The sequence below is a fragment of the Zalophus californianus genome, chromosome 10 (assembly GCF_009762305.2).
Source record: "Zalophus californianus isolate mZalCal1 chromosome 10, mZalCal1.pri.v2, whole genome shotgun sequence".
Classification (NCBI taxonomy): Eukaryota; Metazoa; Chordata; class Mammalia; order Carnivora; family Otariidae; genus Zalophus; species Zalophus californianus.
Genome location: NC_045604.1, coordinates 72,524,525 through 72,546,446, shown reverse-complemented (window position 1 = coordinate 72,546,446; position 21,922 = coordinate 72,524,525). Strand labels below are relative to the sequence as shown.

General features: G+C 45.7%; 1 protein-coding gene across 2 annotated transcripts in view; it reads left to right on the top strand.

The window, feature by feature from the left end:
- The first annotated feature begins 21,609 nt into the window (after positions 1-21,609).
- The window catches only part of LOC113931903 (CREB binding protein), a 123,167-nt gene continuing 122,854 nt past the window's right edge, over positions 21,610-21,922 (top strand). The window contains exon 1 of one of the 2 annotated variants that reach the window (XM_027610084.2): positions 21,610-21,898. In XM_027610084.2, the coding sequence (XP_027465885.1) occupies positions 21,814-21,898 (85 nt within the window). In that variant the 5' untranslated portion in view covers positions 21,610-21,813. The remainder of the gene's footprint in view (positions 21,899-21,922) is intronic. The other variant, XM_027610085.2, reaches the window with a different exon arrangement.

Below are 21,922 nucleotides of genomic sequence, written 5' to 3'. Positions count from 1 at the left end.
GACACTTTTTCCAAATCAGGTCATCTTTACAGGTCCCAGGGATGTGACATGGATATCCTTTTAGGTTTACTGCACTCAGCTAATATGGTTCATTGCAATCATTGATTTTTCTAATATTAAATCTGACATTCCTGGAATAAACCCCACTTGGTCGTGATATATTAAATTTGCTTTCTGTGTCCATGTTCACTAGGAATATTGGTCTGCAGGGTTTTTTGGTCATCTTTGTCTGATACTGGTAGAGAGGAATACAGGCCTCATGAAATGAAATGATAAGTGGCCCCTCCTCTTCTGTTTTCTAGAAAACCTTGTGTGGTTTTGTTTTTCCCTTAAATTCTTGGTCAAATTCATGAGTAAGGCCGCCTCGGCCTGGAGTATTCTTTGTTGGAAGGTTAACAACAAATGTAATGTCTTCAACAGACATAGACATTAAATCTATCTCCTCTTGAGTGAGCTTTGATAGACTGTGTCAGGGAACTTGTCCATTTCATCTTTTTTTAATTTGTTGGCATAAAGTTGTTCATTGGATTCTTTTATTATCATTCCCAATGGGATATGTATAGTTTCTCCTCTCTAATTCCTAATACTGGAAAATTTTAATCTTTTTTTCTAGAAGTTTATCAGTTTTATTGGTATTTTCAAAGAAGCAAGCAGTTTTTGGTGTCATTGATTTTCCCCATTGTTTTTCTGTTTTCTTTCATTGATTTCCACTCTTTATTTCCTTCTTTCTGCTTATTTTGGTATTGTTTTGTTTTGTTTTGTTTTGGTATTTTGTTTCTAGTTTCTAAGCATGTAAACTTACATCATTGATTTGAGGCTTTTTGTGTTTTTTTAAAAATATAAACCCTTCATGTTAAAAATTTTCTTTTAAAAGCACTGCTGTTTGTACATCCCACACATTTTGATATGTTGTAGTTTTATTTTCACCCAGTGCAAAATATTTTCCAATATCTCTGTTGTTTCTTCTTTGAAATATAAGATTTTTAGAATAGGGCCACCTGGGTGGCTCAGTCAGTTAATACTCCACCTCTTGGTTTTGGCTCAGGTCATGGTCTCAGGGTCTTGAGATCAAGCCCAGTGTCAGGCTCCCCGCTCAGCAGGGAGTCTGCTTCCCCTCTCTCTCTGCTTCTGCTCCTCCCCCACCTCTCTAAAATAAATAAATAAATCTTTTAAAAAAATATTTTTAGAATTGTGTTATTTAATCTCTAAACATTTGGTTATTTTCCAGCTATCTTTCTGTTATTTATTTCTAGCTTCCATTGTAGTCAAGAAACATACATTATATGATTTAAATCCTCTTATATTTATTCAAACTTGTCTTAAGACCCAGAATATGGACTGTCTTGGTGAATGTTTCATGAGTGTTTTAAAACAATGTATATTCTACAGTTGTTAGGTGCCATGTTCTAGAATTGTTAATTTAGCCATACTGGCTGACCATGTTATTCAAGGTCTGTGTCCATGGTGTGTCTCTGTCTACTTGCTCTATCAATTATCATACTGATAAAGGAATGTTGAAATCACCAACTCCACCTGTGGATTTTTCTATTTATTCTTTTAATTCTACTAGTTTTTGCTTCATAGGTTTTCAATCAGGTGCATATACTTTAGTTTTATTATGTACTTTTAATTATTTGATGTCTTCATTAGTATAAAATAGTCCTCTTTATCCCCCAATAATAATCCTGCTGCTGAAACCTGCTTTGTGTGTTATGAATATAACCATTCTAGCCTCCTTTGATTAGTGTTTGCCTGATCTTTCCCCACCCTTTTATTTTTAACTATCTTTGTCTTTAAAACTCAAGTGTAATTAGAAATTAGAAAGAAATTTAAAGTTTCTTATAGATAACATAAAGTCATATTTTGCCTTTTTTATCCAATTTGACAATTTCTTCCTTTTAATTTCGGTGTTCAGGCCACTTACATTGATATTAATATGCAGCAGGGGTTAATGAAATAGAAAACAAAGAACCAATAAAGTGGATCAAGAAAAACAAACTTGGTTTTATAAAAAGAAAATAAAATAGACAAAACTCTAGTGAGACTGATGGACACACAGACAAAAATAGAGAAATGCAAATAAACAGCATCACTCCAGGCATAGCAGAGTCTTTAAAAATCAGAGTTTTGTGGACAGCGTTTTACCCAGACTTTTTTTTTTAAGATTTTATTTATTAATTTGACAGAGAGAGACACAGCGAGAGAGGGAACACAAGCAGGGGGAGTGGGAGAGGGAGAAGCAGGCTTCCCGCTGAGCAGGGAGCCCTGTGCAGGGCTCAGTCCCAGGACCCTGGGATCATGACCTGAGCCGGAGGCAGATGCTTAACGACTGAGCCACCCAGGTGCCCCTACCCAGACTTTTAAAAACAGATAAAATAGACAGTTTTGAAAAATGGCTTAATACATGCATTAACTTATAACCATAACTCTTGAGTCAGTAGTTAATATTCATAAGAGAAACACAACAAATACAACAACACACACACACACACACACACACACACACACACACACACACACACACACACACAAACTTTATCTTATAGGTGAGTTCTACCAGGAATGATTATATTGTACCTCATACAAATTATTCCAGAGAAGAAAAAAGAAAAAGAAAAAAAAGAGGGAAAGCAACTCACCTAATTCTGTAAGACAAGGACAATTTAAATAGAGAAAATCACAAGCCAACCTGATTTAAAAAAACTCAATGCAAAAATCCTAAATAAATACTAGCAGACAGGGTACCTGCGTGGCTCAGATGGTTAAGCGTCTGCTTTCGGCTCAGGTCATGATCCCAGGGTCCTGGGATCGAGTCCCGCATTGGGCTCCCTGCTCCTTGGGGGCTTGCTTCTCCCTCTGCTTCTCTCTCTCTCTCTCTCTCTCTCTCTGTCTCTCATGAATAAATAAATAAAATCTTAAAAAAAAATACTAGCAGACAAAGTCCAGCAATATATTAAAAATGGTAACAATCAGGAAAACAAATTCAATCGTATTATGATCCTGGAAGTTTTGTCTCCAAAAGAGAATGAAGGTTTAACTTGAGAAAATCGACTAATGTATTTCACAGCATTAACGGGAAAACAAATTCAATCGTATTATGATCCTGGAAGTTTTGTCTCCAAAAGAGAATGAAGGTTTAACTTGAGAAAATCCACTAGTGTATTTCACAGCATTAACAGATTAAAGAAAAAAATATATAGGTTCATCTCAAATTCAGAAAAACTGATGAAATTCAACAATCTTTTTGATAACTCCCCATGCACAAAGGGGACAAGGGTGACCTCCTTAACCTGAAAAAGTGTATCTACTAAAGCCTAGTTTGGTGTGTTAAGATCTGACTCCCAACACTCTCGCCCCAAAATGCTTGGCCTCCAGCCCCCTCCCGCTTAGTCAAGGGCAACCCAGGTCCTCCATACACTCAGACTGAAGCTTGGAGTCATGCTTGACCCCTCTCTTTTCTCCACTTCATCGGGAAATCTGGTTGGCCCTTCCTTCAAAGTACATCTAGAATCTGACCACTTTCCCTATCTCCACTGTGCTAGTCCAAGCTTCCACCACCTACCTCAAGGTGTTAGGCTCCTTCCTGGAATTGTGGTTTCCAACGCTGCCCCCTACCCCATATCTATTCTCAATGCAGCAAAGACATCCTTTTTTATTTTTATTTTTTATTTTTGTATTACCTTTTTAATTTTAATTCCAGTATAGTTAACATACAGCGTTATGTTCGTTTCAGGGGTACAATATAGTGATTCAACAATTCTATACATTGCTCAGTGCTCATCATGGTAAGTGTACTCTTTTTTGTTTTTTTTAAGATTTCTGATTTTTTTTAAGATTTTATTTATTTATTTGTGAGAGACAGATAAAGCATGCGTGGGGGCAGGGGCAGTGGGAGAGGGAGAAGCAGACTCCCTGCTGAGTGGGGAACCCAATGTGGGGCTCGATTCCCAGGAGTCTGAGATCATGACCTGAGCTGAAGTCAGACGCTTCACTGGTTGAGCCACCCAGGTGCCCCAGGATTTTTGGTTTTTAAGTAATCTCCTCATGCAATGTGGGGCTTGAACTCAGAACCCCAAGATCAAGAGTCTCATGCTCTACCGACTGAGACAGCCAGGTGCCCCATGATAAGTGTGCTCTTAATCCCATCACCTGTCTCACCCATTCCCCCCTCACCTCCTCTCTGGTAACCATCAGTTTGCTCTCTATAGTTCAGAGTCTCTTTCTTGGTTTGTCTCTCTCTTTTTCCCCCTTTGCTCATTTGCTCTGTCAAAGACATCCTTTATTAAAAAACAGCTCTGTTGAGATATAATTCACTTATAATACAATTCACCCATTTAAAGTATACAATTCAGTGGCCTCTAGGGGAATCACAGAACTGTGCATCTATTACCACAATCAATTTCAAAACATTTTAATTACTCAAAAAGAAATCTGTTCCCCTAAGCACAATAACCACCAATTCCCCCACCCCCCACAGCCCTATGAAACTAATCCACTTTCTGTCTCTCTAGATTTGCCTGGACATTTCATATAAATAGAATCATATAATATGTGATCTCGTGTGACTGGCTTCTTTCACTTAGCACATGTTTTCAAGACTGATCCATGCTGTAGCCTGTATCAGTGATTCATGCCTTTTATTACTGAATCATACTACCTGGTATGAATATACCACATTTTGTTTATCCATTCATCAGTTGGCGGACATTTGGGCTGTTTCCTCTTTTTGGCTATTATGAATCATGCTGCTGTGAACATTCCTGTGCAAGTGTTTGTATAGACGTATGTTTTCATTTCTCCTGGGAACATACCTAGAAGTGCAATTGGTGGGTCGAATGCTAACTCTATGTTTAACATTTTGACAAACCGATGAACTGTTCTAAGGTGGTTGCATGATTTTACATCTCCACCGGCAATGTCTGAGAGTTCAAATTTCTCCACATCCTTACCAACACTTTGTCCTGTCTTCTTGATTATAGCTCTTCTAGTGGGTATAGAGGGGTATCTCATTGTGGTGTGATTTGAATTTCCCTGGTGACTAATGATGCTAAGCATTTTTCATGTGCTTCTTGGCCATTTGTGTATGCTCTATGAAAACCTCTTCAGATCTTTTGCCTGTTTTTAAATTGGGTTATTTATCCTTTAATATGGAGCCATAATAGCCTTTATACATTCCAGCTACAAGTTGCTTATCTGAGATGTGATTTGCAACTAAAGGGATCCTTTTAATTCAATTCAAATCACCTCATGCCTCTGCTTTGGAATCTTTCGGTGGTTCCCATCTCACTCAGACTAAAAGCCAAACTCCTTGTGATACCCTGCACGGCCTTACAAGGTCCGCCATTATGTCTCCTACCTCCTCCTCCACCCCTGTCCCTCCTTCCCAGACACCCATGTCCTTGCTCTTCCTAGAACGCGTCTTGCCTGCTGCTGCCTTTGACCTTTGTTCTGTGAATTCCCACTGTCTGGGGGCCATCCCTCCAGGAGCCCTCCCAGCTGACCGCCTCCTAGTCTCTGTTAAATATCCCTTTCTCCATCAGGTCTACCTTGACAATTGATTTAAAATTTAGCTGGCTAGCTCAGTTGGTGGAGCATGAGACTCTAAATCTCAGGATCATGAGTTCAAGCCCCACATTGGGCCTAGAGCCTACTTATAAATAAATAAATAAATTTAAAAATTTTACCCTGGCCTCCACATTCTCAATCTCATTTTACTCTGCTCTATCTTTTTTCTCAGTGGCAACTTATCCTCTTCTAATACACTGTAGAGTTTGTTATGTTCATGATTTATTAGCATCTCCCAATGCTAGACTCTCTCCCAATAAGGGTAGAGAATTTCTACTGATCTGTTCACTGATGTATTGTAAGTCCCTAGAGCAGTGCTGGCCCATAGAAAGCTCACAATAAATATTTTTTTAAATAAATAAATGAATGATTGTCAAGCAGGAGGGCCATGGACAGTTTTGAGCAGAAGAGGGTCCTGGTTTGATTTAGATTTTCAAAAAATTGTTGTGAATATGGAGTTGGTTATAGTATGTAGTGAGGTGACATAGAAGCAAGAGACCAATTAGGAGAGTATTGTAAAAATCTAGGCAAGAGATGGTGGTGACTTGAAACAGGGTGGTAGCCGTGAAGTGATGAAGAGGGGTTAGATTCTGGATATATTTCTGAGATAGGTCCTAGAGGATTTTTTTTATTAAAGATTTTATTTATTTGAGAGAGAGAGCACAAGTGGGGGAGGGTGGAATTGTGGGGTGGGGGAGAAGCAGGCTGAGCGTCAAGCCCGACATGGAGCTCCATCCCAGGACCCCGATCATGACCTGAGCCAAAAGCAGATGCTTAACGGACTGAGCCACCCAGATGTTCCTAGAGGATTTTTTTTTAATGAGTTGGATGTGGGGCAAGGGAAATGGAAGAATCAAGAATGACTCCAAGTTTTTTGAGGTAATTGGAAAAACTGAGTTTCAGTCAACCAGAAGAAGACGACATTGGGTAGAACAGGTATTGTGGAGGGAATATCAGGAAGTCAGTTTTGGAATATGTGAATTTTGAGATATGTGTTGCACCTGTGTCTGGAGTTCAAGAGAAGGTCTGGGACAGAGGTGTCCATTGGGAAGTCATGGGCAGTTAGGTGGTATTTAAGGCCATGAGACCAGATAAAACCACCAAAGGGATGAGTGAAGACAAAGAAGACCAAGGAAAAGGACAGAGCCCTGTGGCATTCCAGCATCAAGAACTCAGAAGAGGAGGAACCAGCCAGGGAGAGCGGGGAGAGACTAGTCAAGCTAGAAAGAAAACTGGACAGTGTGATGTCCTAGGGGCTAAGAAAAGAAAGTGGATCAAGAACAAGGGAGTCATGGGTGCCTGGGTGGCTCATTTGGTTAGTGTCTGCCTTCAGCTCAGGTCATGATCCTGGAGTCCCGGGATGGAGCTCCCCATCGGACTCCCTGCTCAGTGAGGACCCTGCTTCTCCCTCTGCCACTCTCACCACTCGTTCTCTCTCTTGCTCTCTCTCAAATAAATAAATAAAATCTTTGGAAGAAAGAAAGAAAAAGAAAGAAAGAAAGAAAAAGAGAGAAAGAGAGAGAGAGAGAAGGAAGGAAGGAAGGAAGGAAGGGAGGGAGGGAAGGAGGGAGGGAGGGAGGGAGGGAGGAAGGAAGGAAGGAAGGAAGGAAGGAAGGAAGGAAGGAAGGAAGGAAGGAAGGAAGGAAGGAAGGAAGTCATTAGATGTGTCTGATGCTCCTGACAGGTCAGGAAAGGTGCAAACTGTTGCATTCAGCCTCTTTGAGGTCACTGATGTCCTGGACAATTGCAGTTTCCAGTGGAAAGGGGGGGGTGAAAGCCCACCTGGATTGGGTTTAAGAACAAATGGAGAGCTTCCAGTTCCTGCCATGATGGTATCAGTGTTTACTGGACTAGCTCTGCAAACATAACCAACATTAAAACCAGAGGGATCCGCAAAGAGCTGTTTTCAGGCAGCGGACATCAGGTACAGCAAGACTGTGGTGCCCCAGACAAGGGACATCCATGAGGGAGCCCCACTGCTGCCCAGCGCTCTGCCTCAGGACCATGTCTCAAGCCAGCCAGTCAAAGAGCAGGACTCTGAAAGGGCATAGGGGCCACACTAACTCGAGGAGGCAGAAATTAGGGTTTGGCAAACCTAAAGTAGCAGAAATCCCTGGGGTGAGGCATTGGAGAGGAGGAAGCTCAGAAGTGAGGGACCCCATAAGTCTTTGGGGGGAGGTCTCCCATGAGTCATGACTAAGGGCTGGGCTCTACTTGTACAGGGTGACTCTGCCCCAGGCTTACCAGAGCACCACTGCTCCAAACAGGAGGGTCCCGCGGAGCCAGAGGAAGAGGAGCGCCTGGGGCATTGGAATTCCAGCTCTGCTCCAGTACAGTGACTGCACGAATATCTCATCAGGATTCCCAGTGGCCAGCTGAGACCCAGGCCTTTGGAGTCAGGACCATGCTCCGGAGCAGGGGCCAGCAAACTTTTCCTAAAAAAGATTGGTCAGATATTAAACACTTTAAGCTCTGTGGTCTCTCTGATTTCGACAGCAACTCTTCAACTTTGCTGTTGTGGCATGAAAGCAGCCACAGACATACACGGCAAATGGATCTGGTTGTGTTCTAATAAAGCAGAAAACAGATGGCAGGAAGATTTGGCCCAAGGGTTGCAGTATTCCAAACCCTGCTCTAGAATAAGGTGCATTCTAGACTCATTCTAACAAAGTTTAACACGAAACCACGAAAAGATCCATAGCAGAAGCAGAGTTTGAAGGTTGAGTCCTGCCAGGTCAGAGAGGGGCTGGAGAAAACCCCAGGTTTTCCAAGCCACTTCCAAGCCTATAGAAGGTCAAGGGCATCAGCCAGAGGTGGGACTGTTTGCTAGAATAAAGATCAATACTTTTCAGAGGAAGATAACAGAATCCATCATCTCTACAATGTGTTAACCACAATGTTGGTTATTCAATCAAAAATCACTAAATGTACAAATGAATGGGAAACCATGATCCAAAAGTCAAGAAAAGAAAAAAAAGAAACGGTCAATAGAAACTGAACAAAAGATGGCCCAGATGCTGGACTTAGCAGATAAATATTTTCAAGTGGCTATACAAATATATTTTAAAGGGAAATCTGTTCAGTGAATTAAAAGAAAATGTGGTTGTAAGGAGTGGATCAAGACAGAATTTCAGCAGAGATATTAAAATTATGAAAAGAAATTAAATGAAAATTCTAGGAATGGAAAGTACAGTAACTGAAGCAAAAAAAAAAAAAAAAAATCACTGGACGCCCTTAACAATAGGTTGGAGATGGTGGGAGAGTCAGTAAATGTTAAGACACGTCAATAGAAATTATTCACTCTGAAGAAGAGAGAAAAAGATGAAAGAAAAATGAACAAAACTTCTGGGACAATATCAAGCAATTGGACATCCACATAATTGGAATCCCAGAAAGAGAAGAGGGTGATATTGAGGCAGAAAAAAATTTAAGAAAATTATGGCTGAAAATTTCCCAGGTTTGATGAAAAATACCAGTTTATAAGGATAAACTTACATTTACCCCAAGTGGGGACACACGGAAGGATGAGTGCATCTAGCACATCATGGTCGTGCTGTGAACACCAGAGATAGAGAAAAAGTCTTGAAAGCATCAAGAGAACAAAGACACATGACATATTTGGAAACAGCACTTGGAGTGCATGCTGAATGGTTTATTAGCAGTAGTGGGGACCAGTGTGCTATGCAAAACTGTACAAAGGCATCTTTTAGGTGTTGAAAGAAAAAAAAACCCATCGGCCCCAATTTCATATCCATAAAAATATCCTTCAATGAAGGTGAAATACACTGATTTTCAGGCAAACAACAAAAGCTGGGAGAATTTGTTGCCAGAGGTCCTGCAATGCTAAGAGATGCTAAAGAAATCCTTTGGGCTGGAGGAAAATGGTCCTTAATGGGAACTCAGATCCACAGGAAGAAGTAAAAAGCACTGGAAACAATAAATAAAATGTTGTTTTCCTCTTATAACTTAAACATGACTAACTATTTAAAGTAATAATAATGTTAGATGAGGTCTATTAATGCACATTGAAATAAAAGATATGGCAGTCATATAGGAAGGGGGATGGGTAAATGGAATTTTTTAAATTTTTAATTGAAGGAAAGAAATAGGAGACCACACGTAGGGACAACTCTGAAAAGGTGTTTTGCAGCAAAATGGAGCTGGGATGTGAAGAGGTAACTGACAGGGCATGGGATCAAGAGAAGGGTGTTTTGTTGGTTTGTTTTTCCCTTTGAGGAGTAGAGAAGTAAGAGCACACTTGCGTGCTGAAGGGAATGATTCAACAGAGAGGGGAAAGTTGATGGCCTGGAGAGAGTTCTGGGAGGTGAGTGCTCCGCAGGTAAAAGGAAGGCGAGTCTGCAGGCTAGGTGGAGGGGCTGCCCCAGCAGGAAGGCAAGTCAGTGTCCATTCAGGGGAGGACTTGCTTCAGGGAGCATGTGGAGGTTCTCGTGCAGTGAGTTCCATCGCTCAGCAGAGTGGGATGATGCCTTCAAGCTGGGAGCAGCAAGGGTGGGGACGAGGGCAGGCATGCTGGGGTCTCAGAGACGTGCCAGTGAGCCACTGTGGAACTGCATGATTGCCCAGCGGCAGTCAACACCCATTCAGTGTCTGTAGTCACTAAGGGGACATCAGTCTGTGTGGCTTCTTCCCAGCCTCATGCAACCAAGCAGGCAGGGTGTTGGGTGAACCCAGTGGTGGCTTCCTCTAGCAAGGCGACAACGTGAGCAAGGAAAAGGGAGCCTGTGTGCAGCCTGGTGTCTGGGACAGTTGACCAAATAATTTAAGGTGGTTAAGAGGGGGAAGGTGGAGGCTAAGGGGGTGAAGAGCAATGAGAGGGATAGTATTCCTTTTTTTTTTTTTTAAGTGATAGAGGGAGAGAGAGAGAGAATCTCAAGCAGACTTCCCATTCAGCATGGATCTCATGATCCTGAGATCATGACCTGAGCCAAAATCAGGAGTCCAGATGCTTAACCCACTGAGCCACCCAGGTGCCCCGAGAAGGGTTGGTATTCCTGATTGAAGGTCCCCAGAGGGTCTAAGTATTGTCAAAGTCAGGATGCTATGTTTGGAGAATGAGCTTAAACAAAAAGAAAGAAAGAAAAGAAAAGGAAGTGGTCCAAGAACGCAGTCAGCACCTCCATCATGGGTTCCCACTGGTCCATTCCTCCTTAAGCTCACTTCCTTCCACCTCAGCCTGCCCCAGCCCTGCCAGCCTCTCTGGCCCCCTTCTCATCTGCAAACAGCCCAGCCCAGAGCATCCCTGCCAGGGGGCTTGCAAGCTGACTGTGCCCTGGGTCCCGGACACTCACACACTCACTTCTTTCCTCCTCCAGATCTCCGCTCCAATATAATTTTCTCCGCAAGGCCTGACTCCATCACCTTATTTAAATTGCACCTGCTCTTCCTGCCTGGCCCCATCATTGACACTCTGGATCCTTCTTAACCAAATCCATTTCTTTTCTGCATAGTACTTATCACCTTCTCATACTTACTGTAGACTTTACTCATTAATAATGTTCCTCATAGGGTACCTGGTTAGCTCAGTCGGTTAAGTACCTGCCTTCAGCTCAGGTCATGATCCCAGGGTCCTGGGATTGAGCCCTGCATCAGGCTCCCTGCTTGATGGGCAGCCTGCTTCTCACTCTCCGCTACTTGTGCTCTCTCCCTCTCTCACGTGCACTCTCTCTCTCAAGTAAATAAATAGAATCTTAAAAAAAAATAACATTCATCTTCTCTGCCTGCTGGAATGTGAGGTCTGTGAGGACAGGGACCTTTGTTTTGTTTGCTTGTATCCCACATACCTGGCACAGTGCCTGGCACATGGTAGGTGTTCATCAAATATTTGTGGAATGAATGAATCTACAGGAAACACCATTCTTACTCAAGTCGGTAATGAGACTTAGATGCATTTATCATTTGTATTCGGCATTATTCTGAGGCTTCTAGTCAGCAATGTATATAACAAGACAAAGAGGAGTGCCTGGGTGGCTCAGACGGTTGGGCGTCTGCCTTCAGCTCAGGTCATAATCCCAGGGTCCTGGGATCGAGCCCTGCATCGGGCTTCCTGCTCCGCAGGAGGCCTGCTTCTCCCTCTCCCACTCCCCCTGCTTGTGTCCCCTCTCTCGCTGTGTCTCTCTCTGTCAAATAAATAAATAAAATCTTAAAAAAAAAACAAGACAAAGAAATGGAAGTTATGAGTACTGGACAAAAGAAACAAAGTTCCATGTGATCCAATGGCTTATGTAGAAAATCCAAGCGATTCTAGACAAAAACTATCGGTGCTGTTAGAACCAATAAGAGGGTTTGGCAAATTCATTGGATCAGCTAAAGATGCGCAGGACCTTACAGAAAAAATTATAAAACTCTATTGCAAGAAGAAGAAAATTTGAATAAATAAACTGCTATATCGTGTTTGTGGATGGAAAGACTCAGTATGTCAATATTTTAGAATTTTTTTATTATGAAAATTTCAAGATACACAAAAGTTTACAGAATCATATAATGAATCTTTGTGTGCCCAACACTCAGCGTCTGTAACTGTCAATTCCTGGGTAGACTTGTTTCATCTGTTTTCCATCTACTCCTCCCAGATAATATATTATCCCGTCTACAAAACATTTCAGCCTATGCCTCTAAAACGTAAGGACTGTTTTTGAAAATATATAATCACAGGGCACCTGGGTGGCTCAGTCAGTTAAGCGTCTGCCTTTGACTCAGGTCATGATCCCAGGGTCCTGGGATCAAGCCCTGCATATCGGGCTCCCTGCTTAGCGGGGAACCTGCTTCTCCTTCTCCCTCTGCCTGCTACTTCCCCTGCTTGTGCTCTCTCTCAAATAAATAAATAAAAATATTTAAAAATATATATAATCATAATATCATTATCACACATAAAAATTAACATTAATTTCTTTTTAAAGTTTATTTATTTATAAATAAGTCATCTCTACACCCAACATGGGGCTCAAACTCACAACCTGAGATCAAGAGTTGCATGCTTCTCTGACTGAGCCACCCAGGTGCCCCAACACCAATTTCTTTTTTTTAAGATCTTATTTATTTATTTGACAGAGAGAGACACAGCGAGAGAGAGAGAGAGAGAGAGAGAGAGAACACAGGCAGGGGGAGTGGGAGAGGGAGAAGCAGGCTTCCCGCTGAGCAGGGAGCCGGACGTGGGGCTCGATCCCAGGACCCCGGGACCATGACCTGAGCCGAAGGCAGACGCTTAACGACTGAGCCACCCAGGCGCCCCCCAACACCAATTTCTTAATATCATTCCCTACCAGTCAGTATTTCAATTTTCAATTTTCTCATTATTTTGATTTGCTGGAATCAGGGTCCGTACAACATCCGCATGCGATTGCTTGTTATACAGCTTCAGTCCTTAATCTGTGGGGTCTCCTCTCATTTACTTTATGTTTTTTTTTTCCTTTGAAATTTATTTGTTAAGGGAAACCAAGTTGTGTCTCCTACAGATCTTCCCAGATTTGGGGTTTTGCTGATTACATCCCATACTGTTGTGTGATGGGTGTCCTCCATCTTGCTTGCTAATTGATAGGAAGACTCATTATTATTAAAATCGCAATTCTAGGGGCGCCTGGGTGGCTCAGTTGATTAAGTGTCTGACTCCTGGTTTTGGCTCAGGTCATGATCTCTGGTTGTGGGATCGAGCCCTGTATCAGGCGGGAGTCTGCTTGAGATTCTTTCTTTCTTTCTTTCTCCTTCCTCTGCCCCTCTGCACTCGTGCTCTCTCTCTTTCAAATAAATAAATAAAATCTTTAAAAAATAAATAAGTAAAATGGCGACTCTACTCAAATTAATCTACAAATTCAATAGAATTCTAATAAAAATTCTGATTTCTTTCTTTTTTTTATGGGTCGGGAAAAACTAACCCTAAAGTTTATATAGATGAATAAAGGGCCAGGAGGAGTCAAGACAACTTTGGAGAGGAAGGAGGGGTGGGGGATACTCTCCTTACCAAGGTATCAGGAGTTACTCTAAATTTGAAACATCTGAAACGTTGTAATAATGGTACGGGAGAATCCAAACAGACTAATTGAATAGAATGAGGAGGAGGTTGGAATAAGACAAGAGTTGACATTACAAATCAAAGAGAAAAGGATGGAGCATTCAATAAACAAAACCGTCTATCTACAAGGAAAAAGGAGTTGATTCCTACCTCAAACCGCATACAAACCTAGATGAGAAAAAGCAAAACTAAATTTTTTAGGAGAAAAACATAGTAGATTGTTTTTATGACATCAGGATACGGAAAGAAATCTTAAGCCACAAGTACACACCATGGAGGGCAGGAGTCATAAATTTGGAGAAATTAAAGTGTAAAAACTTTCATTTGACAAAAGACACTAAATGTGCAAAGATAAGCCACAGACAGGAGAAACTATCTTCGATTTACTTTATTTTTTGGAGGATTCACATCCAAAATTTAAAAAGAAACTCGTATTAATGAATAAGAGAAAGATGAACAACAAAATAGTAAACAAGCAAAGGATATATTAGGCAAATCATAGCATATAAAACTCTAAACAACTAAGAAGTATATAAAAATGCTCAGCCTCAACAGTAATTAGGGAACTGCATGTTAAAATTATAATGAGATGCTATTTCATCCCTCAAGACTTGGGGGGAAAATTATTAAGTCTGGTAAACAGCCAATATTGACAAAGATGTGGGGGTATGGATCATAATACCATGCTGGTGGGTGTGTAAATGCCTACTAAAGTTGAAGACAAGTATATCCTACGTGCCATACATCTCCCATATACTCCTCCAGGGGACACTCTTCAACCTTCTCTACCTAGCCCCATGCCTCAGGAGGCTGAGCTTGGCAGGCTGCCATGCCCCTGGGCTTGGGTTCACAGGGGGCAGCCAGGCAGGAGGTCAGAAAGCAAAAGAGAGTGGTCAGGGACACCTCCAGCCAGCTGAATCCTCTGAAGATGGCCATCTCCACACAATTCCTTTCTTTCCTGATTCCAGCATGCATTCCTTTACACATTCCTTGGGCCTCATGGTGGTAACAGCTCAGCTGCTAGTAACCCCCGAGTTGCTGCCCTGTCCTGTATGGTTTCTGTGCAACCTGTCCTGACATTGTAAGTAGTTCCTCTATGAAACTCTCCACAAGTTTGTCTCTTTTATGGATGCCATCTCTTTCTACTGGAATTCCGCCCGAAATACCCTCAAACCCAGGAGGTCTGCTTCTCAGCATTCTCCCTGGAGAGACACTCTTAGGTGGAGTTTCAGTTTGGGAAGATGTATGAGAATATTCATTGCAACCCTGTTTGTCATAGGAAAAAAGTAGAAACAATCTAACTGTCCCTTAGAGAACAGATAGATGTAATATGGTTTGTTCCTGGGACGGAATGCAATACAGAAGTTAAAAGGAATGAACCAGAAGATACCACGTCACGTCCACTAGGATGGCTACTATCAAAAAAACAAAAACAAAAATAAAAACAAACAGAAAATGATGAGCGTTGACAAGGATGTGGAAAAACTGGAATCCTTGTGCACTGTTGCTGGGAATGTAAAATGGTACAGCCACCATGGTCTTTAAAAAATTGAAAATAGGATTATCATATGATCCAGCAATTCCACTTCTAGGTATATACCCAAAAGAATTGAAAAGCAGAGTCTTAAAGAGATATTTGGGGGCGCCTGGGTGGCTCAGTCATTGGGCATCTGCCTTCGGCTTAGGTCATGGTCCCAGGGTCCTGGGATCGAGCCCTGCATCGGGATCCCTGCTCCACAGGAAGCCTGCTTCTCCCTCTCCCACTCCCCCTGCTTGTGTTCCTTCTCTCACTGTGTCTCTCTCTGTCAAATAAATAAATAAAATCTTTAAAAAAAAGAGAGAGATCTGTACACCCATTGCTGTGGACTGAATGTTTGTGTCCCCTCAAAATTGTTATGTTAAAACCTAATCCCCAGTGTGATGGTATTAGGAGGTGGGGCCTTTAAGAAGTGATTACATTGTGAGGGTGGAGCCCTCATGAATGGGATTAGTGCCCTTATAAAAGACCTGAAGATCTCCCTGACCCCTTCAACCATGTACACAGATGAGAAAACACCATTTGTGAACCGAGAAGGAGGTCCTCACCAGACGTGAAATTTGCAGGCACCTCAATCTTGGGCTTCAGCCTCCAGAACTGTGAGAAATAAATTTCTGTTGTTTATAAATCACCCAGTCTATGGTATTTTGTTATAGCAGCCTGAACAGACTGAGATAGAGCAGGGCCTCTAAGAGATATTTGTACACGCACGCTTGCAGCAGCCAAAAAGGTGAAGCAACCCAACTGTCCATCAGATGGATGAATGGATGAAAAAATGTGGGATATACAAACAGTGGAATATTATTCAGCCTTCAAAAGGAAGGAAAGTCTGAACACGCTACAACATAGATGACTCTTAGAGTAGAATGGTGATTGTCAGGGGCTGGGGGCATTTGGGAATGGAGAGTGATTATTGAATGAGTACACTTTCAGTTTGGGAGGATGAGAAAGTTCTGGCGTTAGATGGTGATGATGGTTGTACAATGTGAATGTACCTGATGCCGTAGAACTGTTTACTGAAAAATGGTTAAAATGGTCAATACTATGTGATATATATTTTACCTCAGTTATTTAAAAAATGAAATGTTGCATGCAAAGAAGAGATTTCCAAACGGAATCATACAATATGCCATTTTTGTAAAATGTCTCAATATTCAAAACAAATATTATTTTTTGAAAGATGTTATTTATTTATTTGGGAGAGAAGAGGGAGAGAGAGCGGGGGTGGGGAGGAGCAGAGGGAGAAGGACAAGCCGACTCCACACGGAGCGTGAGCCTGACGTGGGGCTCGATCTCACAACCCTGAGATCATGACCTGAGCCGAAACTAAGAGTCAGACACTTAACTGACTGAGCCATCTGGGCACCCCAAAACAAATATTATTAATGGTTGCGTACAAATGCCATATTAGATGAACCACAGAAATTGGTCACAGGAGGGGCAAAAATCGTCAAGTATGGCAATTTCATATAGTTCAACCTAATGAAAATACACATCTTGCACAGTAACTCCGGGAGATGGTGACTTTTGGGGAGGGAGGCAAGGAAGGGTGGTTTTAGTTTTATCTCTGACATGTTATTTCTTAAATAAATAAATAAAATGAAGATCTGAAGCCAACGTGGTGAAATGTTAACATTGCAGACCTCGATCATGTAGGCATAAGTGTCTATTTATTATTTTCTATAGCTTCTTTGAAATTTTTTATGGGTAAAAATAAAAGCAGTGAATGGGAAAGAGGAAGCAGGTTGGGTCAGTGTAGACAACTGGGTCAAGCAGCTTATCTGGGAATGGAAGAGATTGGGGCAACATCTGGGTTACCTGTGGAGACTGTGTGTTTATTGAGGAGTTGTCCCTGGGGGGCAGGGGGTCTGAGATGAAAGGTTCAGGACAGAGGAGGTGGGAAGCTATGCCAAATCTCACAGAAAACAGGCAGGGCCTTTCCTGGCATGGGGAGCATGTGAGGAGCTGGTGTGGGGAGAAGGTTGTGGCCTCTGTTTGGGGCCCACAGAGTGTGAGGTGTCTAGTGGGGTCTGAGGCAGGAGGCCGCTGGAGCCAGCAGGGAGGATCTCCTCAATTTCCTCTTTGCTGTTCCATCTGTAGATCTCGGTCCCAGTTTTCTGCCTGCTGGTTCATCCCTCAGCCCCCCAGGTAGGAAATGCCAATCACATCGAATCTGCCCCCATCCCTGACCCTTCCTCTTGGCACCACAAAGCAAACCCCTTTGTGCTTGCCCAACTGGACCCTCGACTTGTTTCCTTCTGCTGGGAGGGCCTACCTCCCTCCATCATTCCTGGTCTGTCTTCCCTCTTTCCAAACCAACATGTTAAAAGCCAGCTTTATTGGGGCACCTGGGTGGCTCAGTCAGTTGGGTGTCTGCCTTCGGCTCAGGTCATGATCCCAGGGTCCCCGGACTGAGCCCCGCATCGGGCTCCCTACTCGGCAGAGAGCCTGCTTCTCCCTCTCCTACTCCCCCTGCTTGTGTTCCATCTCTCGCTCGCTCTCTGTCAAATAAAAAAAGTAAAATAAAATAAAAATAAATAAATAATTAAAAGCCAGCTTTATTGACATACAATCCATAGACCATACAATTCACCCCTTCAGAATGTAAATTTCCATGGTGTTTAGTATGTTCAGAGTTGTGCAACCATCATCACCATAATTTTAAAACATTTTCATCACACCAAACGGAAACCGCATAACCTTTGGCTGCCATTCACCAACTCCTCCCTCTCTTCAGCAACCACTGATCTACTTCCTGTCTCTGGATTTGCCTTGTTCTGGACACTTCATACAAATGGAATCAGATAATATATGGTCTTTGGTGACTGTCTTCTTTCTCTGAGGATAATGTCCTCAAGGTACATCTGTGCCATAGTGTGTATCTTTATTCCTTTTGTGGCTGAATGATATGCCATTGTGTGGCATAACACATTATGTTGATCCATTCATCAGTTGATATGCAAATGGACTTTTCTTGGAAAATCTTCCTTGCCCCTGTTCTGGCCAACCTTGTTCTGTCTGCCCTTACTCATTCTGTAAACAGGGATTCCTTGGTCATATGGCCTATGAAACTGGGGAGGGTGAAGTTTGTGGAAAGAACAGGCAGCTTTTGGTTGAGCCCCTTCATGGCTGGGTGACTGGCCCTCCTCTGGGCCTAATTTCCTTGCCTATAAAATGAGGACAAGGGTATACCCTTCCAGGAGGTGCTGACCCAAGGGCAGTGTGGGGCAGAGCACCCTGGCATACAGAGGGCACTTAACGGTGTTGTGTCCCTTTCGTCTGTGTTGACCTTGATCCCAGCTAAGAGTGTGCGGGCAGGAACCATACTTCCTTCCTTGTTATTCCCCATCAAATGTCTGAGCACAGTGTTCTTTGACAAGAGTCAGACCAAGTGGAGAAGAAATAGAAAGGAAAGAAAAAGCGGATATCAGGAAATACCAGAGGAACTGATCAAAATATTTCAAGTGAGAGAGAAAAGGTAGGTTTTGGGGTTGAGCAGGGTGAGGCAGGGAGAGCATGGGGCATGCCGTTTGAAGGCTTGTGTTTCAGGCCTGGCCCTGACATGTCCAGGTCGTTTACCTCTGGGTCATCTGGACTGGGTCCCCTCAATTTCTCTCTCTGTAAAGCAGGGCATGACCCATGACATCGCTGCCCACTGGTGAGAAGATGGTGCAAGCTCATGTGCTCACTACTGTGTAAACCATTTACTGAAGGACTCAGAGGGCTGGGTGGTGTCCCTACTGACCCAAGGCAGGCCCTGGCTGAGGCCTCCTGGTGACCTGACACATTGTGCCCTCTGTGGAGGAGTGGCCTGGGCTGTTTCAGGCGAAGCCCGTTCTTTTCAGTGTCCTGGAGACCTGTGGGACTCAGAGGAACCAGACAGCATTCTTTCATTCATTTATTCACTCACTGATTCATTCATCACATTTTACAAACCTACTTCTTGCAGGGCACTGTGCTATGACTAAGACATGGCCCTTGCCCCCAACGGGCCCACAGGCTTCTGCTAAGAGGGACACCCGGGGTACATTCAGATACAGGATGCTGCCAGCCCTGTGTTACCTTATGACTTGATACACTTCCTGCCTTACTGTGCAAACTGACTTCTTGAATACCTGTTTATGATTTCCAGGGCTTGCTTTTTGGCCTCCTTGAATATATAAGGACTTCTTTATTCTTTGCCCAAGAGATTAGCACAGTGGCAATGCCCTCTCTCAGGAGAGTCTCAAGGGATGTCTGATGGAAATACAAACATGAATGGATGAAAAAAAATGACAGTGTGCCCAGAAATGCTGTGGGAGCCCTCAAGTGGGCTAGGAGGGCTTCCTAGGGGAGGTGACATTAGAAGAGGGTCTTGGAGAGTCTGAGCATGGGGAACAGCATTTGCCAAAGTATAAAAAGGCCTGAATGATGAGAACTTCCTAGTGGCCAGGTGGGTATGAAGGAGAGATGGTAGAGGGATGAGAAGTGGAAGAGGCAGATATGGGGGCAGCTCAAGATTTCAAACAACACAAACAGAAAAAAGTAGAAAGATAACTCGGTCTTGACACTCTAGGACAATCATTCTTTTGGTATATACACTGCATACCATACGTATATATTCTTTAATTATTCTGTTTTACAGACTATATACATACACTCCTTTCCCCGCCTCCTCTGTGCAGGAGCTATTTTTTTCCAGGAAGTTAACGCTGGTGCTGCGTGGGTTGAAATGTGGAGCTCGAGGGACCCAGGTGGGAAGCGGCCACTGGAGCCACCGGGCGATGCAGGACGACTCTGAGGCAGTGGGATGGGGATGAACAGGTAAAGGACGTGGGGAAACTGGCTGCGTGGACAGAGAGGGAGTCTGCACTGACTCACAGGTTTCTGGCTTAGGAAACCGGGCCGCTGGTGACACCTTTCAGATGAGGACTTCGGGATGAAGCGCGGGCAAGTTTTGAGGAGCAGATAAGGCACTGAGACGTGAACACCTTAGCGTTCTGTGGAACTGTCCCACAGGCAGTGGCCCCCTTGAGCCGGTCTCCCCGGGGGCCGCACAGCTGCCTGGAGCCCCCCGCGGGGTGCCAGGTGGATGACGGGGCGGGGGCGCTCCAGAGACGTCCAGGCCCGAAGCCCTGATGTAAGGGGCCTTCTGGGCCTGGGTGCAGGCTGTGCGCTCCACAGCCCGGGAGGCAGTGCCCACCACCTCGCGTGCAGGTGAAGGGGTCACAACTGGCAGCCCCATTGCATCGCGCTGGGGAACAGGGGCTCAGGAGTCTTACGACTACTTCACTTTCACTTGGTGGGGGATTCGAGTCCCGACCCTGCCATTTCCTGCCTCAGTTTCCCCATCTGCACACACTCGCGGTTGGTCTGTAACCTGCAGGGGACTCGACGCGTCGCTGGCATCCGGCGAGGGGAGGTGGCCAGGCCTGGTCACTGGGGGAGAGTCGCGGGCAGGGACGTGAGGAGCCGGGACCCGGCAGAGTCGCCCAGCGGGACGGGCGGGCCCGGCCGGCGCCGACTCCACGCCTGGGGGCCCGGCTCGCCGCCAGGCCGCAACCCCGGCCCTCGCCGCCCAGCGGCAAACAGAACAAAAGTGGCGACCGCGCCGGGAGCCGAGCGTCCCACAGGCGCGGCCGCTCAGCCGCCGGAGCAGCCCCGCCGCCCCACGCACGCCTGCCGCGCCTTCGGCCCCTTCCGCCCGAGCACGCTCGGCTCTTTCCGCCGCGGACGGCGCAGGTGGAGGGGGCGGGGCGGGGGCCGTGCGTGGTGACGCCGCGGGGGGGTGACGCACCGGCGTGCCCCGCCCCCTCCCCCTCCCCGTTCAGGCTCTGGAAAGAGAAGAAAAAAAACTTTCTTTTTTTTTTAATTGAGGAATCAACAGCCGCCATCTTGTCGCGGACCCGACCGGGGCTTCGAGCGCGATCTACTCGGCCCCGCCGGTCCCGGGCCCCACAACCGCCCGCGCACCCCGCTCCGCCCGGCCGGCCCGCTCCGCCCGGCCCTCGGCGCCCGCTCCGGCGGCCCCGCTCGCCTCTCGGCTCGGCCTCCCGGAGCCGCGGCGGCGGCGGCGGCGGCGGCGGCGGCAGCGGCGGCGGCGGCGGCGGCGGAACGGGGGGTGGGGGGGCCGCGGCGGCGGCGGCGGCGGCGGCCCCGCTTCGCGCATTGTTTTTCCTCACGGCGGCGGCGGCGGCGGGCCGCGGGCGGGGAGCGGAGCCCGGAGCCCCCCGGTCGTCGGGCCGCGAGCGAATTAATTAAGTGGGGCGCGGGGGGGGAGCGAGGCGGCGGCGCGGCGGCGGCGGCGGCACCATGTTCCCGGGGACTGCCTGAGCCGCCCAGCCGGGCGCCGTCGCTGCCAGCCGGGCCCCGGGGGGCGGCCGGGCCGCCGGGGCGCCCCCGCCGCGGAGTGTCGCGCTCGGGAGGCGGGCAGGGGATGAGGGGGCCGCGGCCGGCGGCGGCGGCGGCGGCGGCGGCCGGGGGCGGGCGGTGAGCGCTGCGGGGCGCTGTTGCTGTGGCTGAGATTTGGCCGCCGCCTCCCCCACCCGGCCTGCGCCCTCCCTCTCCCTCGGCGCTCGCTCGCGGCTCGCGGCTCGCGCTCGCTCCTCTCCCCTCGCAGCCGGCCGGGGCCGGCGCCGACCCCAGCCCGGGAGCCCTTGCCGGCCCGGCCGCCCGCGCTCGGGGCTGTTTCCGCGAGCAGGTGAAAATGGCCGAGAACTTGCTGGACGGACCGCCCAACCCCAAACGAGCCAAACTCAGCTCGCCCGGCTTCTCGGCGAATGACAGCACAGGTGAGGGGGGGGGCCAAGCGGGGG